This window comes from Verticillium dahliae, genomic scaffold (assembly GCF_000150675.1).
Source record: "Verticillium dahliae VdLs.17 supercont1.20 genomic scaffold, whole genome shotgun sequence".
Classification (NCBI taxonomy): Eukaryota; Fungi; Ascomycota; class Sordariomycetes; order Glomerellales; family Plectosphaerellaceae; genus Verticillium; species Verticillium dahliae.
Window position 1 is genome coordinate 415,184 of NW_009276967.1, and position 17,205 is coordinate 432,388.

Genomic DNA, 17,205 nt, shown 5'->3' on the forward strand with positions numbered 1-17,205 from the left:
GTACATTGAACTGCGCGAGTCGTCAGGGTGGGGCCTCCGGGTGCGGTCGGCCGGGAGTGGATTTTCTCTCGGGCCGAACGACGCAATTGACGTGGGGCATATTCTTTCTTTCGTCGCTCAAGCCAAAAAATTCCAAGCCTTGGACCCCGCTGTCGGCCATCTGTAAACCACCTGCAATGCTCGATCAAATGGCGAACGAGATCAGGCTCCTATCCGGGAGCGGGCACCCGGAACTCAGCGCTCTGATGGCGAGCCGGTACGTTTCTGGGACTGCTGACGCGGGGGGAGGGCGGCTGCCCCAAGGGAGCTCTCGGGGCGCAATGCCCAAGAGTGACGGCACCAAGGCAGGGTGCGCGGAACGGAACACAATGGAGCTAACGCCCGCTGCAGACTCGGAATCGAAGTCGCCAACACAACGAGCCTGCAATATTCGAACCAGGAGACGAGGGTCATCATTGGCGAGTCGGTTCGCGACGAAGATGTCTTCATTCTCCAGTCGACGGCCCCCGGCGAGGTCAACGACGGCCTCATGGAGCTGTTCATCATGATCAGCGCCTGCCGCAGCGCCTCGGCGCGCCGCATCACCATCATCCTCCCCAACTTCCCCTACGGCCGCCAGGACAAGAAGGACAAGTCTCGCGCCCCGATCAGCGCCAAGCTCATGGCAAAGATGCTCGAGGTGTCCGGCTGCGTAAGCTCCCACGCCTAGCCCCCCTCAAACCCCTTTCTCCCTGAAGGCTCCCTGAAGGGGCTTCCAGTGCCAGTCGTCTCTGACACGCTCGTCTTCCAGAACCACGTCATCACGATGGACCTGCACGCCTCCCAGATCCAGGGCTTCTTCAACGTCCCCGTTGACAACCTCTACGCCGAACCGTCCATCCTCCACTGGATCCGCAAGAACCTCGACGTCGAGAACACCGTCATCGTCTCCCCCGACGCCGGCGGCGCCAAGCGCGCCACTTCCATCGCCGATCGCCTGAACACGGCCTTTGCGCTCATCCACAAGGAGAGGCCGCGCCCCAACGTTGTCGGCCGCATGGTGCTCGTCGGTGACGTCCAGGACAAGGTCGCCATCATTGTCGATGACATGGCCGACACGTGCGGAACTGTACGCTACGCGCCCCCATTGCGACTCCTGCGCTGTCCCTTTCGTCGGGGCCCATATGCAGTCTGCTAACTTAGAAACACACGCAGCTCGCGAAAGCCGCCGCTACCCTCAACGAGCACGGCGCTCGCCAGGTCTTCGCCATTGTCACGCACGGCATCCTCAGCGGTAACGCCATTGAGACGATCAACCAGTCCTGCCTCTCTGGCGTTGTTGTGACGAATAGTGAGTTTCTCCCTCGGCAGTATCCACAGAACCGCATTGCTGACAAGCCTCCACAGCTGTGCCCCGTAAGTTATCTGACCACGTCCGCTTCCCGAACAGCAATCCTGGAAACTTGGCCGTTGTACCACCCCGAAATATAAAACTAACCCGCGAATCCCAGTCGGTGACAAGGTCGAGCGATGCCCCAAGCTCAAGGTCATTGACGTGTCGGCAACGTTGGCCGAGGTACGCTCCCCCCCCCCTTGTCCGTCAGTTCGATGTACCACGCATACTGATATCCCACGCAGGCCATCCGGAGAACCCACAATGGCGAGTCCGTCTCGTATCTCTTCACCAACGCTCCCCTGTAACGTTGGCGCTGCGTGAGCTTTGCTGGTTACGAATTCATATTTCGCGGAGTTGATGGTTGCACTTTTCCCCCTACCCTGCCCTTACCCCCCCGGGATAAATTTCAAAATTACGGTAGCGATACAATAGTCTTCGGCGGGTTCTTGCTTGTGAATTGATGAATGATAGACTCTCTAGACGCTTACGTGGAAATTCTGTGAAAGGACTGTTGCTATGATGACTGTCAATGCGTGCGTGCCTGGTGTGCATCGGCATGAGCGGGAACGACCTAAAGGCTCAGCTTGAGCAGAGAACCGGTACATGGAAGCCGACCATGTAATCAGAGCCGCATGTGGGATCGCCATCAAGCTATCGTTCCCACGTTGTCGCTGTGAGCCGCCGTATGACTTCACCTGATAGTGTCTGAGGATCGTCAATCAGAGCACAATGCTCGGCTTGGTTTGGGGATGTTGTGCCACAGGCTGATACCGCGATACTCTTGGCTCCACGAGGCTGCATATGTTGCAGGTAAGCACCCGTCAACCCACAGCTCGCAGCGCGAACCAAGGCCTCATCGCCTCGACTGTGTGGTCGAGTCCAGATTCCATTCTGAACCGCAGCAAGGTTTAGCAGCAGGAGCATCATCTCTCTTCCTGGCTCGAAAGCTTCATGTTCCTGTCCGTTGAGTCATTCAATGTGCAGCACAACCTTCCCACAGTCGCATCTCGATACTTTTTGCATTCGCTTCAGCGTCGGGTCATGCGGTGGACCAGCGCCTGCACAACACCAATCTCGAGCGCGACGAGATGATGCAGAACCAAGAGAGGGCCGCCAATCCGCTTGATGAGGCAACGTCTGAGCTCGAAGCACGACATCATGGGATAGATCAGCCCGCCGCCGACTTGACATTCATCACAGGCTCCGCGAAGGATTCCCTGCGCCATTCATGCACATGGCCCAAACGGGACGAGGGCGCAGCACGCTGCCATGCATGGTCCTCTCCTGTCTCGCGGCTTCAGCTAGAGTGCCGTGGCCCCTGGCCGTGCCATCACGGCCTGCCTTGCGGGTGTCGTGTGGGCTGATCGCAGGTTGTGAGGGCTCTCCGCTTGCTGATCGTTCCCACGCGGATGATCAATGAATCTGTATACCTTGCTAGGTCATTCCATCAATGGTATGACAAGTAGCAGCAACATCAGCAGCATTATTTGGGCTCCTTTGACCCCCTTCTGGTTGGAAATGCTGCAGGTGAGTACTGACAAGGACAAATGGATGACTTGTCATGCAGTTTCGTCTGATGACCGGTGAGCATGGAAGTTGCCTTAGCTCGTCTCCGAATGGAACACCAACTTCGACGTTGGGCGTCGAGTATGGGTTGACATTGTCTCAACAGCTTTTATCTGAGCTCTCCCGCTGGTAGTCTTTTGGCATAGCACCGGTTGTCGGCGTCATGCTGTGGCTTGGATGGCTGTGTCCGTCCAAGGGGGGGGGGGGGTGGAAAACAACATTGGACTCCTCCAGTCTCGCATAGAAAGGACAAAACACAATCGCAAATTCGGCCCTCACCACCAAATAATAATGTCGTCATGGGTGTGTTTGGTCAATCGATCTTGCCTGAGACATGCTTCTCCATGAAATTCGTTGAGAGCCCCGCGCGTAACGCCGTGATGATTACACCGCAACAACCCGAGACTGACGAGTAGTTATCGTCCAAATCGTGTATTGTTGTGAGACATAGGGGCAAGTAACAAGCTTCCATGCCTCAGTTACATGTTGAGACAAGAGCGAGTACGATAACTATCAATTTGTTATCAGGCTGTTGTCGAAGACATTAAAGCCCCCTGTAGCTTGTCTTGGAACGCCAGATCGTTGATGGCCTTGGTTTGCACAGCATTGTCCTCCTTGGCCTCTTTGCACAGCATTGTCCTCCTTGTCCTCCTTGTCGACGTGACTGGCATTCACGTAGAGGAGGAGAACTGATGTGCTAGCTCATTGTGCAATTGTGTGGCCTACGAGCAGCGATCAGAGCGCCCGAGTCTGGCCTGGCTGATCGCCAAACCAAGCCTACGCCCGTAGATGGACTCTTAGGGAACGTACAACACGTGAGCAGAATATGTGTGTGACGAGTGTAAAGGTGGCACCGCTGGTGGTCAGATATAACCTTGAGGGTTTAGGAGGGCGTGGTGGATCTCAGGCGGATTTGTTGGCGAGACCTTTGAATGCCACGCGCGTTGGAAGAGCGACATGCGAACTACATCCTTGTGTATGTATTCTCTTTGCCGAGCCGTTCCATGTCGCCGGATCTGCTCCCGGGCGTGCCTAAGGCCCTGCGCTGATATCCAGCAGTGGCCCGTTCCAATGGATGCGCATGGGCGCTCGTATGTCCCAATGCACCTTGGGTGTCAATGGCTGTTGGGTGCTCGGCATTTCTGGTCCATATGCAGACCACGGGCTGGCGTGCTGCACAGTCAGGATCACGGAGGAAATCAACAGGCGACAGGCATGTTGCAGGACCCGAGGACGCCATGAAGTCCGCCAAGATTAGGATATAGAACAGCGCAAAACCGCCCGGAATGGATGGCTTGATGCTGGCAGCAAGTCCCGCCAGTGCAACTCTCGCCTGCTGGCAACATGGGCTGGGTTGAAGGGGTTTAAAAGCCTGTAGCTTCTGCTCGCTACGTTACCGCTCCCTAAAACGATTGCTAGGATTCTAGAAGCACAATCCCATGTGGCTGCAGAGCTTTGGCTGCAGGGCTTTGCATGCTTCCAGCAGCTTTGGGCACTGCTGCGGCTGGCCTAATGTTCTGGCCCGGTCTATCGGTGAAGCCAGCTGGTCAGGTGCAAGGAAGCGGCGAGGCTTCGGGAAGCGTGAAGCACGAAGCTCTGATGCGCCGCCCCTCTACATCCGTCCATCGTGAGATGCTCACTGGGTGGTCCCGGCAGTGCCCCTACGTCTATAAATCGTAAAAGTGGCTACCAGAGTGCATGTGGAAGCTAAATCCTAGTCATTAGCGTTGCATCAAAAGGTCATGGGACCTGAGGCAGTTTGCTGTGTCTAGGCAAGGGCGAGCGAATCCGGGACATCGTTTGACAGCATGAACAAAACAGCGATTTCACAGGTGATTTTTCTTTCTCTCCAGGTGTGCGTTGGGTAAACCCCTGTGTTGTCCCTGGCCCGAAGAGTCTGGTCATGGTGTGAAGTTTCCCATTGGACCATCCGACGCCTGACGCATATCATTTCGTCGTTGGTTCGTTCGTATGGAACAAGTGAATTCGAGGGAGACTTCTCGGCAATGTTGCGCGACGTGCAGAGAATTTCCCTAGGGAACCCCCGACGTGGAACCCAGAAAACTGATGTTCAAACGCCACATGGGATCTAGAGGCAGCCTTGAAATCATCTTGTAGCGTGACCGATCTCTCGCTTATGTGCTGCGTCTCGAACCGTCCGTCCCTGATCATCTGCTTGTTCGGCTTTGGGAGAGGGAATGACCTTGCGTCAGTGCTCGGGTGAACGACCCACCGGGCGCTCCCCGAGCTGGTTCGCTTCAGTCGGTCAGTTCAGGCGCTTGGGCCCAAGTCCCAGCAATGGAGAATAATTGACCACAATTTGGTCCTCGAAGTTGCCAAGCTGCGAGGCCCCGCCGTGCTGACAGCATTTCCTCCACAGGTGCGTGGCACGGGACATGAAGAGGAGGGCAACGTCGTCATGAGGAAGAGGGGGGGAGGGGGGCAAGGGAGAGGGGCATCCCAGGATTTCGGCTCAACTAGACCGGACCTGAAGTGCACATCAGCGACAATCATTGCAGCAGTGGTGGTGTGGGTGTTGGTGTGGCAAGCTGCAATGGCACACCTTCGGGAGAGGACAATTCGATCTTTTTATCTCGCGCACAAACACTGGGAGGCAGCCCGGCAGACCAGGGTGGGCCAAGCAGTTGGGTGTCGACCATTCGGGCACTTTTTCGTGAAGTCTCGAGTGGTGTCAAGCTCTGCTCTCTCTCCCTCTGCAGCTTTTACTGTTTTCGAAGCCTCTCTAGCGTGGAGTGTCGAATTGAGGTGCTTGCTGAACGGTGCATGGTCCGAGCTGGGCCAGGCCAGGGCTACTGGAAATATGATGGTCACATCAAAGTTCGCGGGCGATCCGCCCTTGTCCATGCAGACAAGCGACGACCCCATTTGTGATGGCCCGGGATCCATTGGCAGCGTGGGCATTATTCAGATACAAGAGACCGAGTCACGGGCGTAGCACCGCAGTTTGGCGAGTGACGAACATTGCGGTTCCGCATTGCCGTGGTCTTGGACGGGAAAAGCACTGGAACACACGATAGAGCCGTAGCCAGCTTAGCACCTGAGATTGAGCTTGGGACAGGACCCTGAGGAAGCTTTGGCTCGAGCCAGCACATGGTTGACGACGGCCGCTTTGTGTGGCCAGAAAGGAATGGTGAGTAGCGTGTCTCGGTGAGTGGATCATCCTCTGGACTCGCGAGGGGAGAATACTCCCAAGATGGTAATGGCACACCATCGGCCGTTGCTGACCGAGGTGACCTTCTTCTCAAGCGTCAGGTGGTAAGGTGACGAGGGCGGAGGTGGTGGTGTTGGTGGTGTTGGTGGTGATGATGACTGATGTGATCGCCACGGGATGCTGGAAAAGGCCGCTGGCAGGGGCTCCTGGTCGTGTGGTCAATGGTCACTGCCCAGAACGGAATTTACACGATCCATGCCAGGGCCCCCGTCGATGGGGTGTGGACTTGGCGTCAAGTGGTCTGCACCTGCCCTGCACCTGCTGCCGCCGCTTGGTGCTGTAGAAGCTTGGGCCACTCCATGCTGCAGACCTCCTTTTCAATTGCCAGGTTGTGCTCACTAGGAAGGTACATGTACCTACCCAGGCTTGCGAGGTAATGCAGGTAGGTACCTGCCTCCTCTGTGGTCGTCTGGGCAGCAGCTGGCGTTGCTGGCGCTGCCGGCCACGTTGGTGCGGTGCTAGCAATAGCGGGTCGCCTTTGACTTCCGCCTGCCGAGCTCTAGTGCGTGAGCTGCCCGTCTCAAGAGTGAGCACATGAGCAGCCCACAGCTGCGGGTCCCTGCAAGAACACCCAAATCACAGTCGCCTTCGCTGAACAGCTGTTTAATAGTTGAAGCTTTGATTCATGCATTGGCTGCCCATGCCGCAAATTCCATGCCATTTGAGCATGTCTTGCCTCATCGAGTCGCTTCATTGCTTGGATCCTCCAAGGCTTGTTTGAGATAACTATCCACAGCGGTGTGTTGGTCTCCCGATTTGGAAGTATCTAGGTAGGTACGGACAGGGCAGTTACGTTCGTACGAGTGTTGCCGTCACATCTCACCCAAGACGAGGAAGCTAGGAATCTGGAAGTCACCGCCGGCCCTGTGGGGCTCCGCCATCGCACATCACCCATCACACCTCACCACATTTCACTCCTCCATCGTACCTCCCCGTTCGTTTGGCTCGGGCATGTCTTTGGCTCCTAGCTGTACGACCCCCGGCCATCGATTATCTGTCACCGGCAGTCTGGGCCTGGGACTGGATCTTAGGCTGCCCTGAGAGCCAGGCCCCGGCTCCGGCCCCGAGCCCCGGCCCTTGGTGCTTGACCTTGACCTTGACCTGCCGCCTTCCTCCGCTTGTTGGTAGGTACATTACCCAAAAGGCCGTGTCGATCAGTCCTTTGTTCGCTGGAACCTCAGGAGGTACCCGAGTACCTCCCTGGCTGGCTCATTAATTTACCTCGTGTGCTATTCGCTGGTCTCTGATCTTGGCCCTCTCTTTTCTCTCTTTCTCTTCTCTTTCTCTCTCTGTGTGTGTACGTGCGTGTGTGTGTCAAAACCTGGACATCATTGGGCTCATCAGTCGAGTGGCCTTTGGTGGAAGACTGAGCTCAAGACCCGACCGACTAAACATCGAAGATTCCTTCACCGAAAGAGAAGCAAAAAGATGCGTATGAAAAAAAACTCCCTGGGTTCGTGTCGAAGAGCCCCTTTACTCTGTTGCCGGACTGGTCTCGGCCTCTCTGTCAGCTGGTATAATTAGGTACGCAACATAATGGCTGGCCCGTTGCAAGTCCGCATCTCGGGCCCAAAATACGCGCCCCAGTTTCCACATTTTGGTGTCCACCTCAGTGTCAACCTCCGCTGTTCACCTGACCTGACCAGGCCGTATCCCCCGGTAACCCACACACCTGAGTTACATGGTACATCGACCTCGCGACACCCCCCCTTCTCCTACTCTGCCACCCCTCCTCTGCCCCTCTTCACGGTGTCCGCCCTCTTAACACCTCGGCCATGGGGCCACGCAGCCACGGTACCCTGCTGCACCTCACCAATCTGTAGCGCCCATCCACTGAAAATCAAGTGTCTCTCGATATCTACATGGTACATGGCACACGGGTATGCCATAACCTCATTACTTCCAAGCGGAAGGTCCCTCGCCCACGCACGGAAGTAGCTGAATAGACAAAGACGCAGCATCTGCCAGATTGCCAAGTCAATACCCCCTTCAGGCTGTCTCGCATATTCCTTTGATATTCTCTACTGCCGTCATTTGACATTGGCCATCTCGTCGTGTACCCGCATCGCACGTCGCCTTGCCTCACATCACCTCACACGCCCTGAACCCTACGTTCTACCTACTGCCCCGCGGCGCCTGTACGACATAAGGTAGCCCGACACACAGACATCCCGGAGACCCAAAGCAAGCACACGGCCCCTCCAATACCAGGCGCCTGCCTGCTGCTTCTACCTACCCTACCTTACCTTGCCTGCCATATTACCTAGGTTGGTACCTTACCTGCCTTACCTACCGACCAGGGCCCTCCCTCTTCTTGTCTTGTCTGTCTACCTTATCTGACATCATTCGCGCGTCCCTCTCTCTCCTGCTCTTCTTTTCCCCTCCCCCTCCTCCTCACTCGTCCTCTCCCGCCTTGCCAACGCCGCCTTAGCGCTCCAGTCGTGATCCCAGTACGACAAGACTCGAATCGAGCCTCGACCTCTCCGTTTCGACTTGACACGATCGACGAACCTTAGACGCATCTTCTTGCCAGCCGATTCAGCTTCAGTGCGTGCCTCGCCTGCATCGTCGTTCCTGGAGCCTCTCTCGAATCTCGCCAAAAAAAAAAAAAAAAGACAAAAAGCCTCCCCACCCAATCTGTCCCTGTCAGCCGTTCTCGTCTCCTGAGCACAACCCCGATCACTAGGTCCCTAGGTACACTACCACCATCCGCCAGGTGACCTACCTACCTTACCCACCCCTGACCGGCTGCAGCAGCCAGGCCAGACAAGACGTCTCTCGACCAAGCCTAACGCCGTCACCTCGTTCGGTCCTTAGCCTCTCCTGCCGTGTGGCCCGCAACACTGTGACCACCACCTAAAGGTGCCTCCGCCCACGCCTACGCCCCAAGGTACCTACAATAGCTTTGCGCCCACCTAAGCATTTTCCTGACAGGGTGAGCCTGCCCATCCATGAGCCTGTAAAGCCTCGAGATCGCCCCCTCCCCTTCCACACACCCACCTTACCACGCCCCCCCCGGCTGCCCCTCTTCAAGTACCTCTCTCTCGTCTTTTCGATTCCTCAATTCAATTCCACACGACCTCTTCCCTGCCCTCCCAAGCTGTCCATCCAAACCCTCTCTCCAGCTTTCCCAATCCTCCAGAACTACTTGCCTCCGGCACCCCATCATCATTCCGAGTCGTCGTCTTTTTTTCTAAACGCCTTCTCTACCTGCCGACCTACTGACACTGCGCGGATCCTCCCAGCCCCCCTACCAGCTCTCAGCCTCTAGCCCGCTCGTCTCTCCCACCTCAACGACCGAGACTCAATTCGGTGCTCCCTGCACCCATCTCAGCTCACGCGAAACTCTCTCGATTTTTCGTCAGCACACACCGTGAGCACCGTCTTCGGTCCGTCCCTCACGTCAGTATCATCATCTGCCGTTCGATCCATCTCTCAACCCGCTCGAATCGACCACGAGCTTTGTCGCTGAGCTGTCTCCGCCTGGTGAGTTGAACTTTACTTCACTTTTGATTTCCACCAGCCTTTACCCCTCTCTCTCTGTCTCTCTCTCTCTCTCCCAACCCCCAGTGCGACCGACTACTGGGACGTGCCCGCGCCTACCTACCTCACGATCCCCTCGCGAACACCCCCTTCTCCTGTTCCTCCTGCTTAATCGCTGTGCGTTTTTGCCTTTGCGACCGTTCATACAGTCGCCTTGAGCTTGTGCCGCCCAGCCAGTCGGCCCTTACGGAAATGGCGAGTTCAACGAAGCGCCATTCTATCACCGGGCTACAAATTCCTCTGCCACCCACCTGCACAGCCGCGATGGTACCCAGCCACGGCAGCTGACGGACTCCCCTCTTTCCCGCCTGGCTTGGAACGCTTCTGGTCCCTGGTATCAGAGTCATCCTGATCTCTCCAAATCGGCATCACGAAGTCAACCTGTCGACCCCGTTCCGCTTGGTCGCTGCCCTACCCCGTGTCTCCTCCCGCCCCCCCTTATACCCCGCGTCATCCTCGTCAATCACAACGCCCTGGATCTGCCTCCTATGCATTCTTTGCCGCAACAGACCTTTGATCGTCTCGCAGAATATGGATCACTAATGCATCCACATAGTCCTCCTTTCAATCCATCGTACGCCAGACGCAGACTCTCCGATTCAATTCAACGTGTTGCCGCCAGATCGCTGCGCCTTGTCATCGAGCCTTTAACCCAGGCCGCCCCCTCCACAACCGCCCAACACGGCTACCCCGCGCTTCTCAGCTCTTTTTCTTCCCTTCCGCTGCCCAATTCGCCTCGCGGCTCGCGACCATCAACGATAGCATCACCACCGCGTAGTTTGGTGGCCTCTCTGCAACATGTCCTCGAATCGCCCAAACGCCCTGCACAACCTCAGGATGGGGGGTAAGATTTCAAGTGTCTTCTACGTCGAATACCGTGGATTAACAGCGCGCCGCAGAGGTCATTCGCGAAAAGGTGCAAGACGGTGTCACTGGTGAGACCAGGGATCTGCAGTATACCCAGTGCAAGATTGTCGGCAACGGTTCCTTCGGCGTTGTCTTCCAGACGAAGCTCTCCCCATCCGGGGAGGACGCTGCCATCAAGCGCGTTCTTCAAAGACAAGAGATTCAAGGTCCGTGGACAGCTGCTGCCAAAGCCTTAGCGGGTGGGTACGCTAACACTGGTGATCGTAGAACCGAGAGCTGCAAATCATGCGCATTGTTCGTCATCCCAATATTGTGCAGCTCAAGGCTTTTTACTACTCGAACGGCGAGCGCGTAAGAACAGCCCACTTAACCACCTTTACATCCAGGGCATTGACTGACGTTACGGTTTCAGAAAGACGAGGTGTACCTGAACCTCGTTCAAGAATTCGTGCCTGAGACGGTCTACCGTGCTTCCCGTTTCTTCAACAAGATGAAGACGACCATGCCCAACCTCGAGGTCAAGCTCTATATTTACCAGCTCTTCCGCGCCTTGGCCTACATCCACTCTCAAGGCATCTGCCACCGCGATATCAAACCCCAAAACCTGCTGCTGGATCCTACTTCTGGTATCCTAAAGCTGTGCGACTTTGGCAGCGCAAAGATCCTGGTGGAGAACGAGCCTAACGTGTCATACATCTGCTCCCGCTACTACCGCGCCCCCGAGCTCATCTTTGGTGCCACCAACTACACCACCAAGATTGGTATGACTACCAATATTTTTTCATGTGCAGCTCCAGGCTCACTGTACTAACGCGCACAATAGATGTTTGGTCAACTGGCTGCGTCATGGCGGAGCTCATGCTTGGACAACCACTTTTCCCAGGCGAGTCGGGCATTGACCAGCTGGTAGAGATCATCAAGGTTCTGGGAACGCCCACGAGGGAGCAGATCCGCACGATGAACCCAAACTATATGGAGCACAAGTTCCCGCAGATCAAGCCCCATCCCTTTGCCAAGGTGTTCCGAAAGGCCGACGCTCACGCCATCGACCTGATTGCCCGTCTCCTTGAATACACGCCTACAGAGAGGCAAAGCGCCGTCGATGCCATGGTGCATCCATTCTTCGACGAGTTGAGGGACCCCAACACTAAGCTGCCCGATTCGCGGCACCAGACCGGCACGGTGCGGGACCTGCCTCCTCTGTTCGACTTCACTCGTCACGGTAAGCTTTTTTTATGAGTCGCAATATTTCGTGGTTCGGATCAACTAACCGTCGAATGCAGAACTCTCGATCCGACCGGACCTCAACGCTCAACTGGTGCCGGCTCACATCCGACCTATCCTTGTTTCCAAGGGTCTCGATATCGATTCGTTCACACCATTGACGAAGCAGGAGATGCTCGCCAAACTGGACTGAAGCAAGCACAGGCCATCTATGAGACGTTGCACTACCACATACCCGCCTACGGGCCGTTTGTGGTCACGGCCCGGGGTGATCTGCTAGCCTACACACAAAACCTATTCAAGTCCACGCCCAGCAGCAGTAGCACGACACCCCCCAGCAAAGTCGGGCCACATGATGATTAGATACGATGAGGATGACCTCTAGAAGCAGGTTGGCGTCAGACGCTTGAGGAATATGAAACTGGTCGGCGTGGAGAGTATGCAAAATGGATGGGGCACAAGCGTGGTCTGGGTATTGCTGCGGTTTGAATCCCGCTACAAAAAGAGAGACCGGGCCGAAGAAGGAGACTCGATTGTTGAGAGCACCACTTGCTCGCCACGGGAAGGCTGCATTGCTGCATACCCAAAGGGAATCAGGGATTAGACCACATGTTGATGCATGACTGAGATGGTTGGCTGGCTGCTGCTCTGTTGTTTACCCGCGTTACAAGTAAAAATGGGCTTCATTGCCTTCCCCGCCGCGTACGGTATGGCACAATCAATGTACGGTCTTGGTCTGGATGGCTTGGCTTGTTGTTTCTCCATACTCGATCAACTGCACGTCATTGCTAGTGTTTACGACCTGCTGGCCAGGGCAGGCTTCTCACTTCATTCGTTCGTTTCAGCAACGGCTTGTTCAGGAATCGCTTATGTGAATTGAAAAAAGTCTCTCGCACATATTGGCGCTACATCTGTACATCTGTGATGTCTGCGAACGTATCATTGGGTACCTAACTAGGTAGGTAGGTATTTGGCCTAAGTGAGCACTTCTATGTGACCCATTTTTTGTGACCAATCATGCAGGGCAAAGCAGGTACCGACACTGAGACACGCTAGGAAGCAACGACTCGAGCTCCAGCTCAATTCGCTACTGCAAGAGCAATCGCGACAAGACCTTTTGGCCTATTCACCCACCTGCCTGCCCTATCCCCTCCCGGTCGCACGACTCTCCCACATCTCTTCAACGACACCGCCTACACCAATCTGCAACATATCGACTCGTATCAACTCCAACGAAACGCCTACTTCTTCGAAACAGTCTCGCAATGGGTGATTATGACCGGCGACGCAATGGGGGTGGCGGTGGTGGCGGCGGGCACAATCGCAAACGCCGCTACCGCGAGGACGACGAGCAAGATTATCGCCAACAACGCCGACGCCACGAACCCCCTCCGCTCCCTGTCAGAATTCGCAAGCAGCTCCTCAACATAGCGGAGTCGCCTCTGCGTCGATGGCACGAGGAGGTCCAGTCCATTGCCCATATTGTGGCCGACAATGTAGATGACACGGAACTGCGCGAAAACTTTATCGACTTGGTGCTCCAGCTTGCCGTTGAGCAGCCCTTGAAGACTCCATTCACCGCCGCGGTCATCCTGTTCATCAATACACTACGCCCAGAAATTGTGGAGGATATCCTGGGCAGACTCAGCATCGCCACGGAGACGAAGATCAGAGAAGGCCACTGGAGGGATGCCAAGCTGCTGCTCAAGCTTTTTGCCTGCCTGCAGAGCTGCTTGGGGGGCGATGGAATTTTCCCCATCCTAGAGGAACTGCTTGGGCGAGCGCTGGATCTGCAGACTGCCAGCTCGGAAGACGTAAGTTTTCTTTTTCCGCATTGCGTCGAGGAAGGTGCATTGGCTGACGATGACAGACGATTGGCACCGAGCTCGTCAAAATCATCCTTCTCACGATTCCATACATCATGGCCGCACACCCAGAGCAGTGGCAGCACAAGGCTGCTCAGCTCATGGGTAGCACCGAGATCATTGCTTCTGAGCCGCACCCACTCCAAGCCTTGATTGACCCGTTCCTTCCCGAGGCGGAGGGTGCGGCCACGGGCTCCGCAAGCATCATCAGCCTGTTGCAGCGCCAGCTTCAATCCGAGGCTTCTGATGGGTGGAAACTGGCTTGCCTGCCTCGGCCGTGGGAGATGCCTCTGGAGGAGATTGAGGCCATGGAGAAGCTCGAGAACGCCACGAAGCACGACCTGCCAGTCATTACTGTTCCCGAAAAGGTCATTGCTGGGCCACAGCCTCTCTTTCCCGAAGTGCACTTTTCCGTCTATGCCGATCAAGACATTCCTTCCGTGCCGCCTATCACCGACATTGCCTCTTCTCTGATCCGAGATGCGCTCGTGGACACGATCAACATTCTTGACTTCAACCGCAATGCCACGGCTAGGTTCTTGGTCGATGTCGACTGCTACTTTTCGGATTCCACGTTTGTGAAGCGTGCCACACCGTTCGACCGACTGCGAGACATTCCTTCTGGAAGATCCACGTGGAAGCCAGAGGATGTCGCCGTGGACGCCGTTTTCTCTCAGCTGCACCAATTGCCCGCAGCGGAGCACAAGCTCGTTTATTATCACAGCGTCCTCACCGAGGCGTGCAAGCAGGCTCCCGCCGCTATCGCGCCGAGTCTGGGCCGTGCCATCCGCTTTCTGTATCACGCCCAGAGCCAGATGGACTTGGAACTGAGCTACAGGTTCCTTGACTGGTTCGCGCACCACCTGAGCAACTTTGGCTTCACGTGGAAATGGACCGAATGGGTCAATGACGTGTTCTTGCCTGATATTCACCCGTCCAAGGCGTTCATCAGAGGTGCCCTTGACAAGGAAATCAGATTGAGCTTTGCTCAGCGCATCAAGAACACGCTTCCCGAAGAATACCAGAGCTTGATCTCACCTGACACGGAGAAGGACGTCCCCGACTTCAAGTTCTCTGACGAGAGTGAGTAGCCAGGTGGCGACGTATCCCCCGTTAAACCGGAGATCGCTAACGAGTTCGCAGCCACGCCGTTCTCTGCCGAGGGCCGGGAGCTAGCGGCACTCCTCAAGCGCAAGGTGCCTGACGAGGATTTCCAACCCGTGCTCGACCGAATCCACGCGGCCGCGACGGAGCATAGCTTGGACGCGCTGGTCACCAGCACAGATGTGTTTGTCACGGCTGTCTGCTGGGTCGGCTCCAAATCCCTGAGCCACGTGCTGGCTTGCATTGAGCGTGTTAAGGACCGCTTATTGGACATTGGTGCCGCGTCGGAAGCGGCTCGCGCGCAGATCATCACGGCCGTCATGGCATACTGGCGAGCACAACCGGGCGTTGCCATTTCAATCATCGAGAAGCTGCTCAACTACTCCATCTTGACGCCCTTGTCGGTTATTGAATGGTCGCTCGTGTACAACCACAGCGAGCGCGAGGGCGATGCACTGGCCGAGGCGCATGTTTTCGAGCTCGTGTCCAACACGGTGACCAAGGTGACGGGCCGCGTTCGTCAGATCATGACTGCTCCGGAACTCGATGCGGATGCTGAGGCAAGCAAGGAGCTCGACAAGAAAGCCATGAGAGACTTGTTCTCATCGCTCAAAGATGCTCTGTCAAGCTGGAAGGCGGGAATCAAGGATGAAATGTTGGACGAGCCCGACAGTGAAGAGCGCAAGGCTCATCTTCAGCGCTGGGGCGCGCGCTGGCTGCGTGTGTTTGAGCGCAAGTCAGCCATCGAAGAGGCATTCTTGTTGGACGTGAAGAACGCAGTCCAGAATCTGTGCGAGTAGCCAGTCGAGACGGTCCCGGTTGAAGATGGCAACGAATAATCCAGAGGCACTTGGTGTAGGAGGGAGGTTTCTCGATTGGCAAGCGAAGTATGCGCATGCTAGGACCTGGAGCCGGGTAAAATTTGTACGTTTGCTATGTACGATGAGGTATTGAGCTAGACTGGTAGCTATCCGAATTTTGCTCAGGTCAATAGTCTCAGGTGAGAGATTGACATGGATGAGGCATACATGCTGTGATGAACTGGACCACAAGCGATGATGAGCCAGGGTGAAAAAGGGCGGGGCATCCTCAGCCTTGCCACTCAGTCGGCGCTGTGATTGGACACCAATTCACTGGTGGGGGTGGAGATGGCTGCAAGGCTGACGACAATTTTCTTCAAAAAAGATCCAGATCCCTTCTGCATTGAGATACCCACCCAAGCATCCAGCAGACGACACGACCAACAACGTTCGCTGCCCACTCGCCCAAATTGACACACTCGAATCAGAGCCGCGCTATCTGCAGAATCTCGAAGTCAAGAACAAGCCACCCACACGCTTCCAGGCCCCTGCGCATCCGGACATGGAGTCCACCGCGGCTCAGGTGAAGGTTAACTTCACCACCACCCATGAAGACCTACAGCTGCCTGAGAACAAGAGGCAACTTCTCGTGCCGTCCGGTCAGTGAATTTCTGACAAGAGAGGGCTGGAGGCGCACCTGAACTGACGAAAGCAGACATCAAGCGATATGGCCTCTCCCGCATTCTCAACTCGGAGTCTATGCTCAACACATCCGCCCCGGTCCCCCTCGACTTCCTTGTCAATGGCACGTTCCTCCGCACAACCCTCGAAGAGTACCTCCAGACCGAGGGACTGTCCTCCGAAACCACCGTCACGCTACAATACGTTCGCTCCCTGCTGCCGCCCACATACGAGGCCTCGTTCCAGCATGACGACTGGGTTGCCTCGGTCGATGTCCTCTCGGCCACCTCGGCCGCCGGCCGCTGGTCTGGCGACGACCTGATCCAGGGCCAGGACCGCATCCTCTCCGCCAGCTACGACGGTCTCGTCAGGATATGGGACGGGTCCGGCTCGGCGCTGGCCACCTCGGCGGCGGCGCGCGGTGGCGGTCACGCCAAGATGCTCACGTCGGCCAAGTTCCTGAGCGCGACACAGATCGCATCCGCCGGTCTCGACCAGAAGGTTGTCGTCTGGAAGTACACCGAGGCAGCGGACCGGCTGTCGGGCGAGCTCAAGCCGACGCTCGAGCTGCACGGGCACAAGCAGAAGATCAACAGCCTCGCGGCCCACGGCCCCTCGAAGCGGCTGCTGACGGCGTCCAACGACGGCACCGTCGGCCTCTGGCTCGCGTCGAAGAAGGCCGCCGACGCCGACGCCGAGGACATACCGGCAACGCACACGGCCAAGCGCGCGCGCGTCGCCTCGTCGGTGACGGTGCCGCAGAAGGCGCCGCTCGCGCTCATCGCCGCGCACGGCGACGCCGCGGCGACGGCGGCCGCCTTCCACCCGACGGACGCGACGGTCGCCTACTCGGCGTCGACCGACCACACGCTCCGCACGCTCGACCTGACGACGGCGCGCGTCGTGTCGACGCTGACGACGCTGCACCCGCTCCTCGCCCTCGCGCCG

At 56.6% G+C, this 17,205-nt stretch overlaps 4 protein-coding genes across 4 annotated transcripts; all 4 read left to right on the forward strand.

Annotated features, from left to right (window-relative positions):
* Positions 1-188: 188 nt before the first annotated feature.
* Positions 189-1,680, forward strand: VDAG_08430 (ribose-phosphate pyrophosphokinase; the record flags this gene model as incomplete). The annotated part of the gene is made up of 7 exons (XM_009660155.1): positions 189-256; positions 391-691; positions 791-1,108; positions 1,195-1,330; positions 1,387-1,395; positions 1,491-1,555; positions 1,618-1,680. 7 exons carry the CDS (start codon positions 189-191, stop codon positions 1,678-1,680), a joined length of 960 nt encoding a protein of 319 aa, XP_009658450.1.
* An 8,591-nt stretch (positions 1,681-10,271) lies between these two features.
* On the forward strand, positions 10,272-12,571 carry VDAG_08431 (protein kinase gsk3). Its single transcript, XM_009660156.1, has 6 exons — positions 10,272-10,560; positions 10,616-10,789; positions 10,858-10,934; positions 10,996-11,344; positions 11,407-11,805; positions 11,867-12,571. The coding sequence occupies exons 1-6, from the start codon at positions 10,515-10,517 to the stop codon at positions 11,998-12,000; spliced, it is 1,179 nt and encodes a 392-aa protein (XP_009658451.1). The 5' UTR covers positions 10,272-10,514; the 3' UTR covers positions 12,001-12,571.
* Positions 12,572-13,072: 501 nt separating this feature from the next.
* On the forward strand, positions 13,073-15,576 carry VDAG_08432 (cap binding protein; the record flags this gene model as incomplete). The annotated part of the gene is made up of 3 exons (XM_009660157.1): positions 13,073-13,621; positions 13,678-14,755; positions 14,816-15,576. 3 exons carry the CDS (start codon positions 13,073-13,075, stop codon positions 15,574-15,576), a joined length of 2,388 nt encoding a protein of 795 aa, XP_009658452.1.
* Positions 15,577-16,129: 553 nt separating this feature from the next.
* VDAG_08433 (microtubule-associated protein ytm1) lies at positions 16,130-17,162 on the forward strand. The gene is made up of 2 exons (XM_009660158.1): positions 16,130-16,235; positions 16,292-17,162. The coding sequence occupies exons 1-2, from the start codon at positions 16,185-16,187 to the stop codon at positions 16,577-16,579; spliced, it is 339 nt and encodes a 112-aa protein (XP_009658453.1). The 5' UTR covers positions 16,130-16,184; the 3' UTR covers positions 16,580-17,162.
* The last annotated feature ends 43 nt before the right edge of the window (positions 17,163-17,205 follow it).